Source organism: Acanthochromis polyacanthus, chromosome 7 (genome assembly GCF_021347895.1).
Source record: "Acanthochromis polyacanthus isolate Apoly-LR-REF ecotype Palm Island chromosome 7, KAUST_Apoly_ChrSc, whole genome shotgun sequence".
NCBI lineage: Eukaryota > Metazoa > Chordata > Actinopteri > Pomacentridae > Acanthochromis > Acanthochromis polyacanthus.
The window spans coordinates 13,177,187-13,193,522 of NC_067119.1; the positions used below are offsets into that span (position 1 = coordinate 13,177,187).

The following is a 16,336-nucleotide window of genomic DNA, read 5'->3' on the forward strand; positions in this document are numbered from 1 at the left end:
TGAAGCGGGAAAAAAAAACGCTTCAGCTTGAGAAAATGTTTGAAACTGTCATTTAATTCAAATGATCCGAGAAGAAAAGCGTACAACACGACATGATTTATTTTTGTTTCCGTGAGGAAATTTGTCTTGGATTCAAATGCTTCTCATGTAAAGCTGCCTCCATTGCAAATCATATATACATAAACATAATGCACATATTATACAGCCAGCGATAAAAACTGAAAACAACATCATAAAACCAACACACAACCTCAATCAGCACTGTGTAAAATGTTAACTGAGGCAGGCTGCGTTTACGTTGGGGTGCAGAACATACGAGCTCATACTCAGTGTGGAGAACATGAGATGGTTGTTTTCTGTGTGATCATATATCGACTGAAGGGAATGATGTTCATCCCTCTCTATAACCTTCCTGCAGCCTGTATCAGCCGACAAGCTCAGACTTTCACTGTGCAGTGAGATTGCCATACCATGTTCACATCCCATACTCGATTGTGTTCCTTAAAACTGCTTGGCAGAATAAAAACATAATCCTCTGGTCCATCCCATCCACCCCGAGTCTGTGGAAGAAAGTATAATCTCTACGAGAACACATTTTTCAACATGGGTCTTCCAGATAAAGGTGAACACAAAGGTACTTCTGGAGTAGATCTGAGGGCTGTGCTACGAAACGAGATTAATGGGTTAGTGAGGTATGCTGAACATAAATCCAGAGTTTTCAGTGGCATAAAGGTGGCTTGATCACCATGGTAACTGATGCTACACAGCCAGCCTGTGTCAAAGGCAGTTATTGTTTGGAGTTTGGGATTTAAATCGGCTGTAAGATGCGTCTCCTTTTCACAACAGTTCTTTATCTGACAATATTCTCTCTGAGCGGTACAGACTCTCAGTTGCACATTGAGCTGTACATTTGTAACGCCACTGAACAAAGACGTTCAGCTACAGTCACAAAACCATATGTGTTTCGTTGCCACAGGAACCTAGATTCAGTTGGTGATGCAGAAAATACATAAATATGTTTCGACACTTGGTCCTGATGTGCTGCAAAGTCTGTTCTACACTTCTAGCAGCACTGCTAATAGAGCACAAATTAGAAAACTGACAAGTCTGCTGATATTTATCACAGAAAATATTCAGTCAATACCATGAATTTCACTTGGATTTAGCCTGAAACGTAAGCAATTTCAATCATTTTGGGTCAGCGTCACAGCTAATGCATTTCTAGAGAATCATGTTTTAATGGATGAAGTTAAAAGTTTAAGAGCTTTAATGTGCAGCTGTTACATTAGAAACAAGCAGATGCACTAAGAGTGCACCGAGTGGTAAAAAACAACATATTAACTTACACCATTAACAATTTTCTACCAGCATTACTTGCAGTAGCAGCATTTTTCACCCCAAATAATGTTTATATTCTTCACAGCTCTCTGTTACAGTAGGCAGCATGCAGTTGGTCCATTTTGTGTAGATGAAAACTCAAACGACGCATCAAAATGTCCCTTTTCACAGGAGCTCAAACAGCCTAATGACCGTAAAACTCGGGTTAACAATAAAGTTCATAACTGTCGTGATACTGGTAACCTCCGTGTTTTAGGTCTGCAGAACCAAAGGCAAAGAAATCCCAGCTATGTAAATTTTGCTTCGTACAAATGTGTTCAGCATGTCTAACAACTGGGCTATGACCTCCCACTGACCTCAGAACTACAACTACCTCTAGGTCAGTGGTTATGCGTGATCCGTTAACAACTCATCAACACCTAAATGTGACAATAGGCCCCAAACAGAGAAAGATTACAAGTCAGAAAGGCTGGAAGTCACCATTTTGGATTGTGCAGACAGATTCTGCAGAAAACAGCCACAATTCTCTCCTGTTGGGTTTGAATTTACAATAGACTTGTCCTTCAGATGCTCAAACAATGCTCAATATGTTGTTGGTCTACTGCCTTGCATTGTCCAAACACTGTCACCAGCACATGGTTTGTCTCAGCTCAAGACTCGATCCAGTAATTTAACCAGAACAATGTGGCTCTTGTCAAATGCTCTCAGGTCTTTACACCTGCATCCCACATCCAGTATATCCCAGGCCCTGACATGCGCAGTGTTGGATGATAATCAGTTCTTTGCTTCCTCTGTGAGTGATCATAATGTTTTGACTCATCAGTAGATACAACATAATTCGCTGAAGGATGTTATTTCAGTCATGTCCCGAGGGGAATTTCTGTTATTATGTAAAAATGCAGTGGTTGCAGAAGTGTGAGATTCAGATTTCACTTACTTCCTTTCTAGAAATGCTGAACTACTGTGTCGTCATTTCTTTATGGTCAGAATGAAAGCACAAAACGCATGAATCGTCTGTAGTGTCAGAGGTACAAACAGCAGCTGATGGTATCACAGAGTAAAATGTTTGAACTTTTCTGTACAGATTTTTAACACATTCGGATTTGAGAGTCATTTCAAAACCTAAAGACACTTGATCTTTGTCAGAGCCGCAGTGCATCTCATTCCTTTTTCAGATTGCCCATTTCAAACAGGATACTGCGCCATCATTGAGAGACATTTTCTGGAATGTAGCAATTACTTCTGCAGTGATCTACAGCCTCTAGGTGCCCTTCATCTCAAACCAAATAGAGCACTTTCAGCTGAGGTGGAACTGAATGCGTACAGCAAGGCTCTATCATAATATTCTACAAGAAATGCTGCACATAGTAAGCATCACTTTTTTGGGCAGTTCTCTCTTTCTCAATCTAATTTCCTTAAAGAAAAGCACTTGATGTCTTATTTCTTCCTCTTGCACTGCAATCTTACATGTTTTTATGAAGGAAATAGACCCTTGAACATTTTGATTCACAGAATTTGAGCTTTTTTCTGTTGCTTGTTGTGACTGATTTCAGCTATGAAGCCTCAAATGCAACTCATAACGAAGGTTTGGAGTTTCATTTATTCTCTTTACATTTTACTGACGTAGCACCGGCTAACAAGAAACCAGAGAAGTCAAAATATAAAGCAGATGCTGTTTTACCTTTACTGGCTCGCTGCAGGTCCCTCTCCAGGCAGCAGGTTGAGCAGCTGTGCTGAGGGCAGGTGAAGCCTCCACCGGAGCTGCTGGTGGCGCCCGGGAGTTTACGCACACAATCCTCATGGTAGTAACAACCACATCCAGACACAGAGCAGCGGGTCACCTCCCGGCCCGCTGCTTTACAGCTAAAACAAGGATGATTGCCTAGAAAAGGAATAACAGTGAGTCAGTTATAGCTACAGAGCTGAACACAACAGAAGTACCAGTGAAGATGCAGTTATATTCTGATTCACTCACCATTTCTACATTCCAGGCAGGTGAATCTGCCTTCAGGTGGGGACGACAAACCAAGACACTCCAGGTGAAACTGTCTGCTGCATTCACCTTCACACACCACCAAACCTTCGCCATACACCTCACAGATCTGCACAAAAACACACAAGGATAGTTACAACATCACACAAATCAGTGCCCGTGAGCTTTCAGGTGATGAGTCATCAGCACCACTGACCTGGCACACGGTGTCTCTCTTCCCAGTGCTGCTGTCCTGACGGGATAAACCGGAGTCCACCGACTGAGTGTCTGAAGCGTCTGCATCTGCTGCTGCTGGACTGTCAAGACTCTTCCCGAATAAACTCTGGAGCGCAGACACAGCAAATGTCAGCCACTGTGCTTAATTACTCTTGAAATGTGTGTAAATAAATATCTTTACTAATGTATGGTGTGATAAAGGCTGCAACAAAATCTCCTTCCCATTAATGAATGTGAATATTAACTGTTTGGTTTGTAAAATAATAAAGAAAACCTCTGCTTGTCATTGACACAGTAGGACAAAACCCAATGATAACCAAAACAATCTTTAATGAATAAAAGAGCAGCAAAATGTTCACCTTTGAGAAGTCAAAGCATTGAATTTTTATTAGCTATTAACAAAAAAGGCAAAGTTAAAGAGAGATGATAAAGATAAAAGGAATAAAAGTTTTTCCTATAAATTTAGTTCAAGTGGTGTAAACATCCCTGAGCCTGAGTGCTTCCCAGGTAAATACTGCATGGTAATTAATAAAATCCATATATTTTTAGGGAATGTCTGCTTATTTGTCACAAACCAATAGAACATTTTAGAACAAAAGAACTGAAAGTACATATGTGACTTCATTTGAAAAATACATTATTGCTGTTTTTGAAAATGGGCTACTTCAACACGTGGCTAAAACACAAGCTAAACCACATCTATTCAAAAAATGGCACATAAAAATAGTTTTTGTCCTGTAACAAGCCTCTGCAAAGCACAATAAATACATCATCTACATTTTTATCAAGCACAAATGTATGGAGATAAAGACATCTAGGCCTAACCTCATAGAAGACTTTCTAATCAATGACTGAATCGTGTAGAATGAAACTGATCCAATAACGTGTAGCATGTCCACACTGACACATGCTTACACATTTATATCTTCATAAGCATTGATAAGCCACTAACAGCTAGCTTAATTGGGTTGTGGGCGACGTTAATCAGTTAAGCGTTTCCCTCTTTGTGTATCAGTGTGTTTCTGAACCTGCCTGTGGATCGTTGAGGCCTCTTGAGTCCGAATCAGACGTGTCTCTGTACTGAGATGAAGCCATCTCCACATCTGTTGACGCTCTGCTTCGCTTCTTCAGAGGCTTGCACGCATCCGAGATCTCACTGGCTCCTAAACGACAACATGGAAGGGCAACGAAAAGACGGATTTCACCTTTTAGAGGCGCAAAGGAGTTTCCACTAACAGGTTTACAGCAGGTGTGAAAGAAAGATCCCTTACCTTTCTGTGAACCCGTCCTCAGCGTGGTTTCTGGAGCCATCTCAGCCTGCCAGGAAAGGAACCGTGAAAGTTTAGGATATTGTGGTGAGCTTTGAGACTTAGGTGATGGCAGGTCAGTGTGAGAAAATTCACTCTAATCCGTGTATATACCAACATCAGCAGTGTGCAAAATAAGCTGCTCCTTCACACAGTATGACATTATATATGTTGTAACATGCATTCCTTGTAGATTAGATTGTAATGCAGACGTGTAATTTCACTCTTTACCCAACAACGATGAGATGCAGGAAAAATTATTGTGGCCCAAACAGGTCTCCAGCGGTTGTAAAACCTTCCATCATATTATTATAAATCCCTAGCAGAGCTTTGGCATCTGATAAACCTTCAAACTCTTAGAGCTGTTACTCCAACTGAAGGTCTTGGCTCATATTTCATTTAGTTTTACATACTTGACCTTTTTGTTATAATTTAGTCAATATTTCTTGCACTGGTCGCTGACAGCATAGACAAAAAAAGTGTATAAGAAATATAACCAAAGAAGTTTATAACATTCTGGAAATGCTGCAATTGTATGCAACACTTTTTTCAATATAATACTATTTGGGCTGAACGTCAGGTTAGCTGTGGAGGACTGATACCTGTTCCTTTTTGGTTTTCTTCTTAGGGATGGGATCTGTGCCTCTCTCTGACTCAGATCTGCTCCTGACCGACCGCCGCTGCAGCTTCCTCTCCTGAGAACCTGAAAAACACAAAACATAGTGAGCTGACTGGTCGCACAGCGTCATTCCTCGAGTCAAATCCTCATCTAAACACGCTGCATGTCGGTGTTTTACAAACCATGAGGACTACTGTGGTGTGATCCAGGAGAAGAGGTCTGCTGCATCCCTCCCTCCTCGCTCCTCCGACTAGCAGGGGAGCCTCTCCTCTCCTCCCCCTCTTCCTCCCCTTCATCCCCGTCTTCCTCCTCCTCTGGACTGGGCTCAGGTTTAGCTCTGCTGTCCTGCTGAAAGCAACACTGGACTTAACCTCAGAGGATAACTCTGTCATGCACAGCTTTTTCTGTCTGACTGAGCTGTACCAACCTCAGGTGAGCAGTATCCCAGGTCGGGCTGCCTGGCCTCTCTCTCCACTCGCTCCTCGTTCTCTTCTTCTTTGTCCTTCTTTGGAGATGGAGCAGCTTTTTTCTGCAGGAGAGGCCAGTCACACTTTGTGATCTCCACATTCAGCCTCTTCATGGTGATGGAGAGAGGCAGCAGCTTCCTAGCAGCTGCTGTTTTCCACGCCCTGACCGGAGGTGGCGAGTCCTGCCGTGTTCGTGCATCGCAGCCGGCATTCTGTTTCGGCGAGCTGCTCTTACGTTGGTCCCCCCTCTGGTTCTTCTCTTCGCTTGAGGCCTGGGAGTTTGCGTTGTCGTCTGTGTTTGTAACACTGCACTGTCTCCGTGGCAGCTGCCTTCGCGGCGGCTGCTCTCTGTCTGGTGACTTCACACGTGCATCCTCCTTTTTACCAACAGAGCTGATGGAGCCGCTGGAGCGTCGGCTTCGTTTCTCAGCTCTGATGTTGGGTTTCTTGCTAGGCGGGGCTTCGGCGGGGTCTGGGTCGACGTAGATGAAGGTGTAATTGTCAATTCGCTCCTGCCGTGTCATGACGAAGGCATCCTCGGCGTGGCCCACACCCACTTCCCATTGAGTGCGCTCACGCTGAGGGATCGGCTTCAGAAGCTGGAGACAAAAGACACAAAAACTGATGACTTATGATGGTCTAAATAGCATATATAGGTAGGACTATTTAACAAAGCGCCTTCATTTCATTTACTTGCATTTTCAAGAACATGCTAATGACATACAGGGCATGAGTTAAGTAAATATTATACCATATATATACAATATTTGATAAAGAAACCTTCAAATTGGCAATGTATTCAGTGACTGTATGGGAGCTGATGAAAAGAAACTGTTGCAATATAAACACTGATGTTTAGTCCAGATTACTTATAATCCCTTTAAGGATGAGGCATGAGATGGCGGAACACAAACTAAACTGGAGGACAGCTCAGAATACGCTTCTACTGAAAGAAATCCCAGAGAGTTTCTCATTTTTCTTTCAGAATACGTAATGAACATAAATCTAAATTACATCTCTAAACTCAGTATTGGCACCACAAAGTATATTTTACAATACAGTTTTCATATCTTCAAGTAAATCTTTTTTAAACAAACAAATAAGAACTCAATGTCTGTCGCAGCTGCGCCAAAGCTGCTGTCAAAGCTGAGTGTCTCTGACTTTATTGTTGATCTGTAAAATACTTGGACTGTTTCACATCATTTTTGCATTGAAGGGATTCTTTATTTCACAGCAGTTGTTATAAATATACATATAAACAGTGGATCAGTGTCAAAATTGTAGTATTAACTGGGTTCTACTTATAACTACAGCGTGATCATTTCTATACAGTTATGTATGACGTCTCCATCTTTGTTGAGAAAACCAAAGTAATAATCAATGATATATATAAAGTCTGACTTTTTAGACTCTTGAGCTACTTAATTAAATTTAGTTTAAGAACTCTCACCCAGTAAATGCCTCCACTGTATCTAAAAAAACAAACTAAAATTGAGTTTTCACTGTCTTTATTTTGGATCAGTCTGACTAAACGTCTTCAGTGTGTTTGTACATACTTTGCTCCTCTCTACTTGGTTTGTGGTTTTGCGCAGAGTGTCGGCCTGAAGCTCATCAAACTGTTGCTTCCCCTGGTATATGACTATCCTCTTCTCATGGATCCACGCTCGCTCAGCGACGCTGCCAAAGAACTGGACGTGATACTCCCTGTGGCCTGCACAGCAGCACAGGAAGGAAAACAAGTTGTAGCATTAATGTCTTAACGCAGTCACAGAAAACAGGTGGATTCTGAGCATTAATCGTACCTCTGGTGTTGATGCGAGTGTGGACCTTCATCTGTGGGTCAGAGGAGACCATGCAGGGCCACCAGGGGTAAGTGCCCACCTTGGACCACACCAGGTCTCCAATTACAAACTCCTTACAGAAACCCGTCTCTTGGATCACTGACGGATGATGGACCTTCGGAACCTAAACATGAAAACAAACAAGTCACCGGTGTGTCTTCAGGACCTAAAAAATGTCAAGTGCTGCATGTTTACTACAATCTGAAGTGATTGGTGTGCAAAGGATTCACACAGCGTTGGAGAATGAACAATCGAGCTCTTGCCTTCGGCGTCTTTGGTTCAGTTTTGATAACGGTCTTCTGAGGCTTCTCTGTCTGGGCCGGCGGCGTTTCTTTCGGCTGAGGCTGGACGTGGGTGTCCTCCGTCTGGCCCGTGGTACCTGCCTGCGTTTGGCTCGACTCCAGGCTCTGTTCCTGGACCTGCAGCTGCAGCCTCGCACTCTTTTTCCTCTTCTCCTTCTTCCTCTCATGTCTGCGCTGCATCTGAGCGGCCTCGTTCTTCTGAGACTCCTTCTGAAGATGAGACAATAGAAAAAGGAAAACAGCGGTGATGAAACATCAGTTATTTTTTTATATATAAAGATAACTCAAAAATCAAACTCTGTCTGCTGATATCAAAACATCCTCTGGCTTCCACTTCCTACGCTGTGTTGAGAAGATGATTAAAAGCGAACTAAGATGCACACACAGTAACATTTCCATATGAATTTTAATAGGACAGATTAGGGCTATATTTAGTGTGAGGCGTAATTTTTTTTTGTCATTGCTTTGTTTGTTTGGAGGGCTTATGTGTGCAGCAAACTACAAAAACTATTTTGATAATTGACAAACCATTTTTCAACATCAAACACCCCCCACAAATCTGGTTTTAGCCCTTAAAATGTAGAGATTTCTGGCATGTCACGATCTTAAACTTAATGTTTTTTGTATAATTAGGACAAAGCCATCACCGTGGACTCCAAGGATTTGTTACGAACATGTTTTATTATTGTTTATTGTTTAGAGGCAAAACAATTAAAAGGTTAGTAGACAAAATATTTGTATTATCCAATAACTAAAATAATCTTTAAGTGTATCCTCTGATCCAAAGTGTAGGAACAAATAAGCTGTTTGCCTTGTCTGTGAACACCGTTCCAGATCTGTTAGTGGTTTTTACAACGTTTCCTGATTAATCAACTGATGGGCATAACGAATACAAAGCTCACGAGATGCAGAGGGATGATCAGTTCAGAAGAGGTCAGGATAAGATCTATTTTCCTCTTTTCTCATTTAATAAGTATAAAGTTTGACAGTGAGCATGATCCGCAGTGCCTTCAGGTGTAGTTTTGTTGACATTAATAAAAACAGACAAAGATAAAAGCAGGGTGAGTTTAATACTGTATCCCGAAAGCTGCCAAGAGGCTTATGCTGACATTAAGGATGGCTAAGACATATGATTAAAAGCTGGCGGAAAAAGTTAATAAGTGGGTTTTTTGTCCAAAGCCAAGAATAAAGAAACTTTCCCCATTCAAGAGGCTTATCATGTTTACGGTATTCCGCATTTATCTACACATTTACTAATTCATTGCTCATTCAGAAAATACCACAAAATGCTCAGCATAGTCTGAAGATATTCAGTTCACAATGACACAAAAGAGAGACGAGCAGTTAATCCTCTCATTTGAGAGGCTGAAGCCATTCAACGTTCATTATTTCTGCATGTAAAATCACCAAAATAGCTAACAAAAGTTGTTACTGATTCTTTCTTCTGGGATTTTTACTTTTACTGGCCAGGACAATGTAGAGGTGGAAGCAAGTGAAAAGGGAGGAAGCTGTTTTGCAAACTGCATTGTGGTAATCTGGTATACGCCTTAACTGTTATCAAAGCAACCTGCCGATTACTAATTCATTATGATAAGACAAGATAAGAAAGGGTTTCATAACGTAAGGCAGAACCTCTTGAAACTTGAAAAGCGATAAGAACATGAAAGAGTGCAAAGCCCCATTGTTCTACTCAGAACTAACTTAGCTTGTTACTTTGGTGAACAAAGTGCAGAATGTGGGAAAAAAGTTAAATAGACACAAACACTGAAGGAGCAACTCTGACGGCCGACCAGGATGGCACCAGAAGAAAAATGAGTACCATGCAGCTAATCATTCTGTGATAACATCAAATATGCATGTTTGTTTTTCACAAATTATAGAAGATTGCTCATTCTCTTTCTAAATGAAACGCATTTTTGCATTGAAAAGTGTAAAAAGACAGAACAACCGTGATTTCGGTGTGAGATACTGACCTGTGTCAGTGTGTGTGAGTGGATATTTGACTGTTGGATGCATTACCTGCAGTTCTTGCAGCAGGTCTCCACACAGCGCAGATTCAAACAGCTCTTTTCCATTCTGGTACGTCTTGATGATCTTCAACTTGATCTCCGGAGAGCTGGTTTTCTTCAGCACCCCACCGGGGGTCATGGACGGGGCGTGGGCGGGTTGAGATGAGGGCGTGCTGTCCACGAGGGAGGGGGGAGGACTGGAGGAAGGCAGGTGTAAGGGGGGAGGCGGGGGCAGGTTGTGGGTCATGATGTGAGGCGTCTGGGGCAGGTGGTGCTGGGAGGGCAGCGGCTGCGGTGGAGGGCTCTGCGGGTGCGAGTGGGTTTGAATGTGAGGCGGGTTTGAGTGGAAGTGGTGTGCATGGTGGTGGTGATGCGGGTGATGGTGGTGGTGGTGGAGATGCGGGTGATGTGTGGGCAGCGGGGGAGACACGGGGGACAGGGGTCTCTCCTGGAGACCGGGGCCTCTCAGGACCGTGCCCTCGCCTGGCATGAGGCCGTGATCTCCGTAGCTCCGTATGGCCCCATAGCCGTTGGCTGAGCCGTTGGGGAACTGTGAGTACATAGAGAACTTGGCCTGCGGCTCGTACATGCCCAGACCAGACGGGTAGCCATTGGGGACCTGCGGCATGTCCTCCGAGGCTGACGGCGGGTAAGGAAACTCTGCATCCAGGGCAGCATCATAGGAGGGACCACCATCCTCACCCGGGTCACTGCCGGTGTCGCAGGTGCCTTCCTGTCTGATGTTGGCTGAGTCAATGAGCTGAGGGGGTTGCTGAATTGTATTTCCCATGATCCCTTGCATGAAAGAGAAGGAGAAATCCATTGTTGGGCTCCTGCATCCTTAACTGTCTTTTTCTTTGACTGGACCTGTTGACAGAGATATGTGCAGTTAAATACGCTCTGATTTAAACACCTCTGAAATCCTCTCATTTATCATTTGCAAAACCTTCAGAAGCTATTAAACATGTAGCAGCAGCTTTACATTACATAGATCAAAACCTCCGTTTCCTGCAACTCTCCATGCATCTAAAGAAACACCAATTCAACTAAACTTCTGGGATACCAACTTGTCCAGCATAAGTGATTGTGGATTAATAACTTTGGTTTCCACTGTCCATTCTTACGTCATTAGGTCCTCAATAAATTACAAAGTGTGGATGAATGATTCAAGCGTTCCCTTAATTTTTCTGAGCAGCGTATATGTGTTGTCCATCACTTACTGTCTAGACAATATTTAACCTTGACACTCAGAATCCTACAACTTCTCCTATTTCAGTACAACTCACATGCCTCTGGTGTTGCCATGTATCAGCTGTTTTGTGGTCACTTCATTAAATATTTACATATTTACGGTATGTTGGTTCCAGTCTCGATCCTGTGAAAACATACAGCATCTCTCATTCTAATTTTAGCACCTAATAAACTCAAAAGCTGACACATGCAGTGGATTAACTGAGCAATTTTGATAATCACTTCAGATTGAGCTCAAATGCGCATTAGTTAATTTTGTGTTTTATAGCAACAAATGGAAAATATTTGATTTTTGAATGACTTTCCAGACAATGCTTTTAAACTATTTTAAAGAAACAAGCTATAATCATTATTAGATGCATTGAGATGATCTGCAGATTAATAATGATGAAGAAATGATTATGTGGCGGCCTGAATGTTAGATGCCAGTGGACAATAAGTGGACTTGTATGGTCAAATGCTCAGCTTTTATCACCACGTCTTATCTCCAACTTGCTTTTAATTTCCAGGCAACTTGTATTTACGACTCAGAGGTTTTACAAGGCTCCTGTTTGACAACCAATTAGCCATCAGCCTCTTATCACAACCTATCGATCATTTAGTGTTTTTATTCCATCAACACAAACACATGGTGGCCCGCGGACACAAACAAAACAAAGAACATCTACCAGTGGGTTGCTTTGAGCCCTTCCTACACTTGAAACTTCACAAATTTGTGGTTTAATCGGGCTAACAGTGTTTAGCGAGGAGACGAATCCCCTCATTGTGGTTTAATGTGCGAGTGGGAAAAGGTGAACGTCGGTGATGTAAACATCCATAAGGTGTCAACCAGCGGTCAATAGCTGCTTAAATTAGCTCGTAATGTTATTTTGGGTTCACATGTGTGGTGGGGGACATTAATATCTGGTTACAGCCGTGTGGTTTCATTTTAAAACGACTGCGCAGACCGAAATGTTTCCCTGAATGATCTTATAGCTTCCTGCGATGTTAGCTTAAAGCTACCTGGCATCAAAGGGGCTCGCGATGGGGAGATGGGAGCCGTTAAAAAAGGCCCGAAAACGGACACGGAACGGGAAGATACGACCATTTGGTGTTCGGGCACACACGGCGAAATGTCTCCGGTTATTGTTTATCCACGTACGTGCAGCACACATGGGGCAAGATGAAAGAGGAGGAGGGGGGAAGCTAATGTTGGCTAGGCTAACGCTCCAGTGCCAATATGGCTGCCTTTGCCCCTTTAAATCAAATTGTCTGCCGTGATTAAACCTCCATCACTGGCGGTTTGCAGGGAAATGTGCCTGAAAACAAGGTAGCTGCGAGCAAACGCGAACCGTGCGGGGCAGTGAGAGGCTAACCGGAGGGGGGAGAACAACATGCAGATACGGCAAAACACGCTTATCGCTAAAGAGAGCGAAGCGGCAGGAGCAGCAGCAGGACGGATTTTGATGCCGAGCCGAAAGATGCAGGGAAATACAAATATAAAAAAATGTCAATACCTTCAGCGTGTCCCATTCTAAACACATACACCAGCCAGCAACGTCTCCTCGTTTAATCTATAGTGGTGGAAAAGGGGGGGTAGAATGGGGGGAAAATGAAAAAAATAAAAAAATAATCCTGTGATATTGATAAAGCTCAGGCCTTTCCTTTTTCGTTTTAACGCAATTCTCCACAGAGAGGAGGAGGGGGTGTTACGCTATCTGGTCGCTACCCAATCCCAAAGCTGGGCTCTTCGTCAGTGCAAAGGACCCGAGCTGTTTTAGGTCCGCTGGAGACAGACACGTCCAATTCTTCCTTGTCTTCTTCTTCTTAATAACACTAATAATCTCTAGCTCCCTCTTGCTCCGGTTCAACAAAAGCAGCGCTGCTCCTTTTTCTTTCTTCTTCTTCTTCTTCTTCTTCTTTTAAGGCCCCGCTCGGTCCTCCAGCTCAGCGCCAAATCGCACAGATGCGGGCTGCAGGGGTCAACAGAGGCACTCCGGGATGTGTAGTTTACTTGTCAGGGCGCAGACTTTCCACCACTGTCTATGACTTTAATTGGAGAAGAAAAAAACACCACACAGCACAGGAGCAGGGCATTAAACGCAGCAGCAGCAGTGATAAAAAAGTCACGCCTACACTGAAACGAAAGAGGAAATTCATGTCATGTCGTTTCATGTAAGTGGGAAGTGAAAAAAAAATCTGACTCAGCGGGTTTTTTTTAATCAATCTTATGGATGAACAACATTAAATAATTGTTAGGATTTTTCTCTACTACTGTAGTTACGTTTGCAGCAGCGTCTCTGATTGGCTCCCACACGCCTCCTCTCCTGATCTGCAGCCGAGAGGAGCCAAAAATTTAAGACGTCTCACTCCGCCTCTGTTTCCTGCACCTTGTAGTCCACAATTTAATCTGCACAGTAGCCAAAAACACTCAATTACACTCTGCCATTAGACTGCTAAATAAAATGAGACACCACCCATAAACTTATTGCTCCCAGAGTCTCACAATTAATGGATTTTATGTGCTTTTTTAAAAATTATTCATTGTAAATGTAGATGAAAATGCAATAAAATTCTATTGCCAGTCTCTTACACTAGCATGAGTAGTAGTGGGCAATGTTTGGTAAATGTTATCAAAGAGAACACAAGAATATGTATGTAAACAGAATGTAATACATATAGAAATACATCCACAAAAAACAACAGGAATGTAGTAAGGATTAAAGTGCATTTGGTATCATTTGTTACGTTTTAATTGTTTTGACTCACACAGTTCATTTTTTTAATACATTTTTTTGCTGTTTTTAGTTGTCATTTCTTTGCATCTTTTGATGTACAGCTTGAATGAGAATAAAAGGGGATCTTGACTTAACTTGACTATCTATGTAATAATAATGCTACTTTTATGTATGTAACACTGTTAAAACAAGGATTTATAAAGTGCTTCGACAGACAAAACAAATGCACCATACTCAGAAGTCCCTCACTGATTGCGGATACAAGTGGCCAAAATGGGAGCTTGGATGTCTGAGAGTCGCTGCTTCCTCGCATCAAAAGCAGCCAGCTGAGGTGGTTTGTTCATCTGTTTAGGGTTCCTTCTGGGTGTCTCCCTTTGGGGGATTTTCTGCGCATAGTCAACTGGGTATATATCTTATCTGACCTGGGAACATTGCTGGGGAGGGAGATGTCTGGCATGTCCCTGAATTACCTGTTGCCACTGTGAGTTGACCTCAAATAAGTGGAATAGAAATAAGATTACTAATGTAAAAACAAGTCTGTAAAAATGGGTGTCTAGAGGTGATTTTAACGAAATCACTGAGTTTGTGAACCGCATCTCCTCGGGTAAGCAAAGCTGATTCCAAAGCTGAATATATCCACACTTTAAAGTCCACATGTGGACTGGTACCCTTTTGTCATTGATTAAATGAGAGCCAAACTTTGACCAACACTACGAACAAAGACTCCAAAGCAACAACAGATTAGTGGCTTGATGTACAGTTTATTACAGTTATGTGGCAAAAAATACCAAGGAATACAGAGGTCGGGTTGATACAGAGTTATATGGAGGCTGTCCTCTGGTTAAGAGTATGTCCATGACAAAATAATGCTTTTCCTGAAAGCTCAGTGAACTGCAACTCAAAAAGAACGCACTCAAATGGAAAAAAACAAGCAAATTAAAGACACATCTTCTCTAATTTGAAACTCTAGGCACAAAAAAAAATGCTACAAATTGAGAAAACAAGCACAACCAGGAGTGATACTTTCAGCTCCTTTAAAACTCATTTGTGATTTAAGCTAATGCAGCACTTTTCAACATTTTCTAACTGTGGTTATACAAGGTGTTCATTTGGCTTCTGTGCAGCTGCCTTCTGTTATTATATGCATATATGCAGGATTAAATAACACGTTTGGGTCTCAGCCATACAGCAGTCTAACATTTGTCACAGCAGACATTTTAACATGCCATAGCAGAGAAAGCTCAGGTGTAATAACCCTTAAATGCATTGTGAATTATATTATTTCCTCTCCAGCTATAACAAGTCCAAATATCTGTTGTAAAAACATCTTACAAAGCCACCTCATGGAGAGCACTGATGACAACAGCTAGTACTCAGCATAGATGTATAATGAAGCATGAATGGTCTATTTTATATTTTTTTGTTGTTTAACTGTATTCAGAAACTGATTACATGGAGAAAATAATAGTTGTATGGGGTATGTAAAGTTGTCCTGAAAAGTCCTAGAAAGTTTCATCACCATCATCTTGAGTCATCACTGTGCTAGCAGTTTCACAACTATCCACACCCCTCTGCTAAAGCTCCCAGGATTATAAGTTGGGAAACTCAAATCATGCAGCAACAAGAGAATCCTTTATGAAGGTTTCTTTTGGTTGGACATTTGCTGACTGGATTCTTGCACTCTGTATTTGGTGAAGTTAGTTTTCTATCCTTCAGCGAATAAAGCTTGAAGCATTGATCTTCTGGTGTTTCGATCATTTTTAGTTTGCCTGATTGTGCGTTGAAGAGTTTAGAGTGTGATCTGCTTAAATAAAAGAATACAGCTTTTGTAAGTATAAAAATGAACAAACATGATCAGTGCCATGTATTTGCTTCAGTCGTAAATGTAAATCAAGTCCCACTGATAGCAAACTGAGATGTAGGGTTAATTCCACACATGCTATCTGAAACATCATCTGTCAAAAACAAATTTAATATAAGGAACTCTTTGCAAATCTATTGCATAAAGCAAGTGGAAAGGACATGTGAATCCAAAAGTTTTAATCAGATAAACTTGCAAAAATGATATTCATCAAGTCAATGTTTCTGTGCCAGACCTTCATCAAGTAAATAGTCTGGCACAAAAGAGAAGCCTATGAGAAGTTTTATTGAAATAAGGAAAATTGTGGACATAATTCAGTTTCAAAAATGCACATGCTATTCTTAAGACATTTATCAGACAGCAACAGGATTATCTTTTTGAATATTGAGGATGTTTACCTTTCATCCAAGGGGCC

At 41.9% G+C, this 16,336-nt stretch overlaps 1 protein-coding gene across 5 annotated transcripts in view; it reads right to left on the reverse strand.

The window, feature by feature from the left end:
- nsd3 (nuclear receptor binding SET domain protein 3) overlaps nucleotides 1-13,424 on the reverse strand; it is a 31,822-nt gene extending 18,398 nt beyond the window's left edge. For 2 of the 5 annotated variants that reach the window (XM_022196092.2, XM_022196091.2), the window contains exons 1-13: nucleotides 12,840-13,423; nucleotides 10,103-10,959; nucleotides 8,045-8,293; nucleotides 7,743-7,905; nucleotides 7,497-7,651; nucleotides 5,901-6,539; nucleotides 5,656-5,821; nucleotides 5,457-5,557; nucleotides 4,819-4,864; nucleotides 4,580-4,710; nucleotides 3,528-3,653; nucleotides 3,314-3,440; nucleotides 3,020-3,220 (exon numbers count right to left, since the gene is read on the reverse strand). In XM_022196092.2, the coding sequence (XP_022051784.1) occupies nucleotides 3,020-3,220; nucleotides 3,314-3,440; nucleotides 3,528-3,653; nucleotides 4,580-4,710; nucleotides 4,819-4,864; nucleotides 5,457-5,557; nucleotides 5,656-5,821; nucleotides 5,901-6,539; nucleotides 7,497-7,651; nucleotides 7,743-7,905; nucleotides 8,045-8,293; nucleotides 10,103-10,915 (2,917 nt within the window). In that variant the 5' untranslated portion in view covers nucleotides 10,916-10,959; nucleotides 12,840-13,423. Of the gene's footprint in view, nucleotides 1-3,019; nucleotides 3,221-3,313; nucleotides 3,441-3,527; nucleotides 3,654-4,579; nucleotides 4,711-4,818; nucleotides 4,865-5,456; nucleotides 5,558-5,655; nucleotides 5,822-5,900; nucleotides 6,540-7,496; nucleotides 7,652-7,742; nucleotides 7,906-8,044; nucleotides 8,294-10,102; nucleotides 10,960-12,839 lie in introns of all 5 variants that reach the window. The other 3 variants (XM_022196090.2, XM_022196087.2, XM_022196089.2) reach the window with 3 other exon arrangements.
- Nucleotides 13,425-16,336: the final 2,912 nt, after the last annotated feature.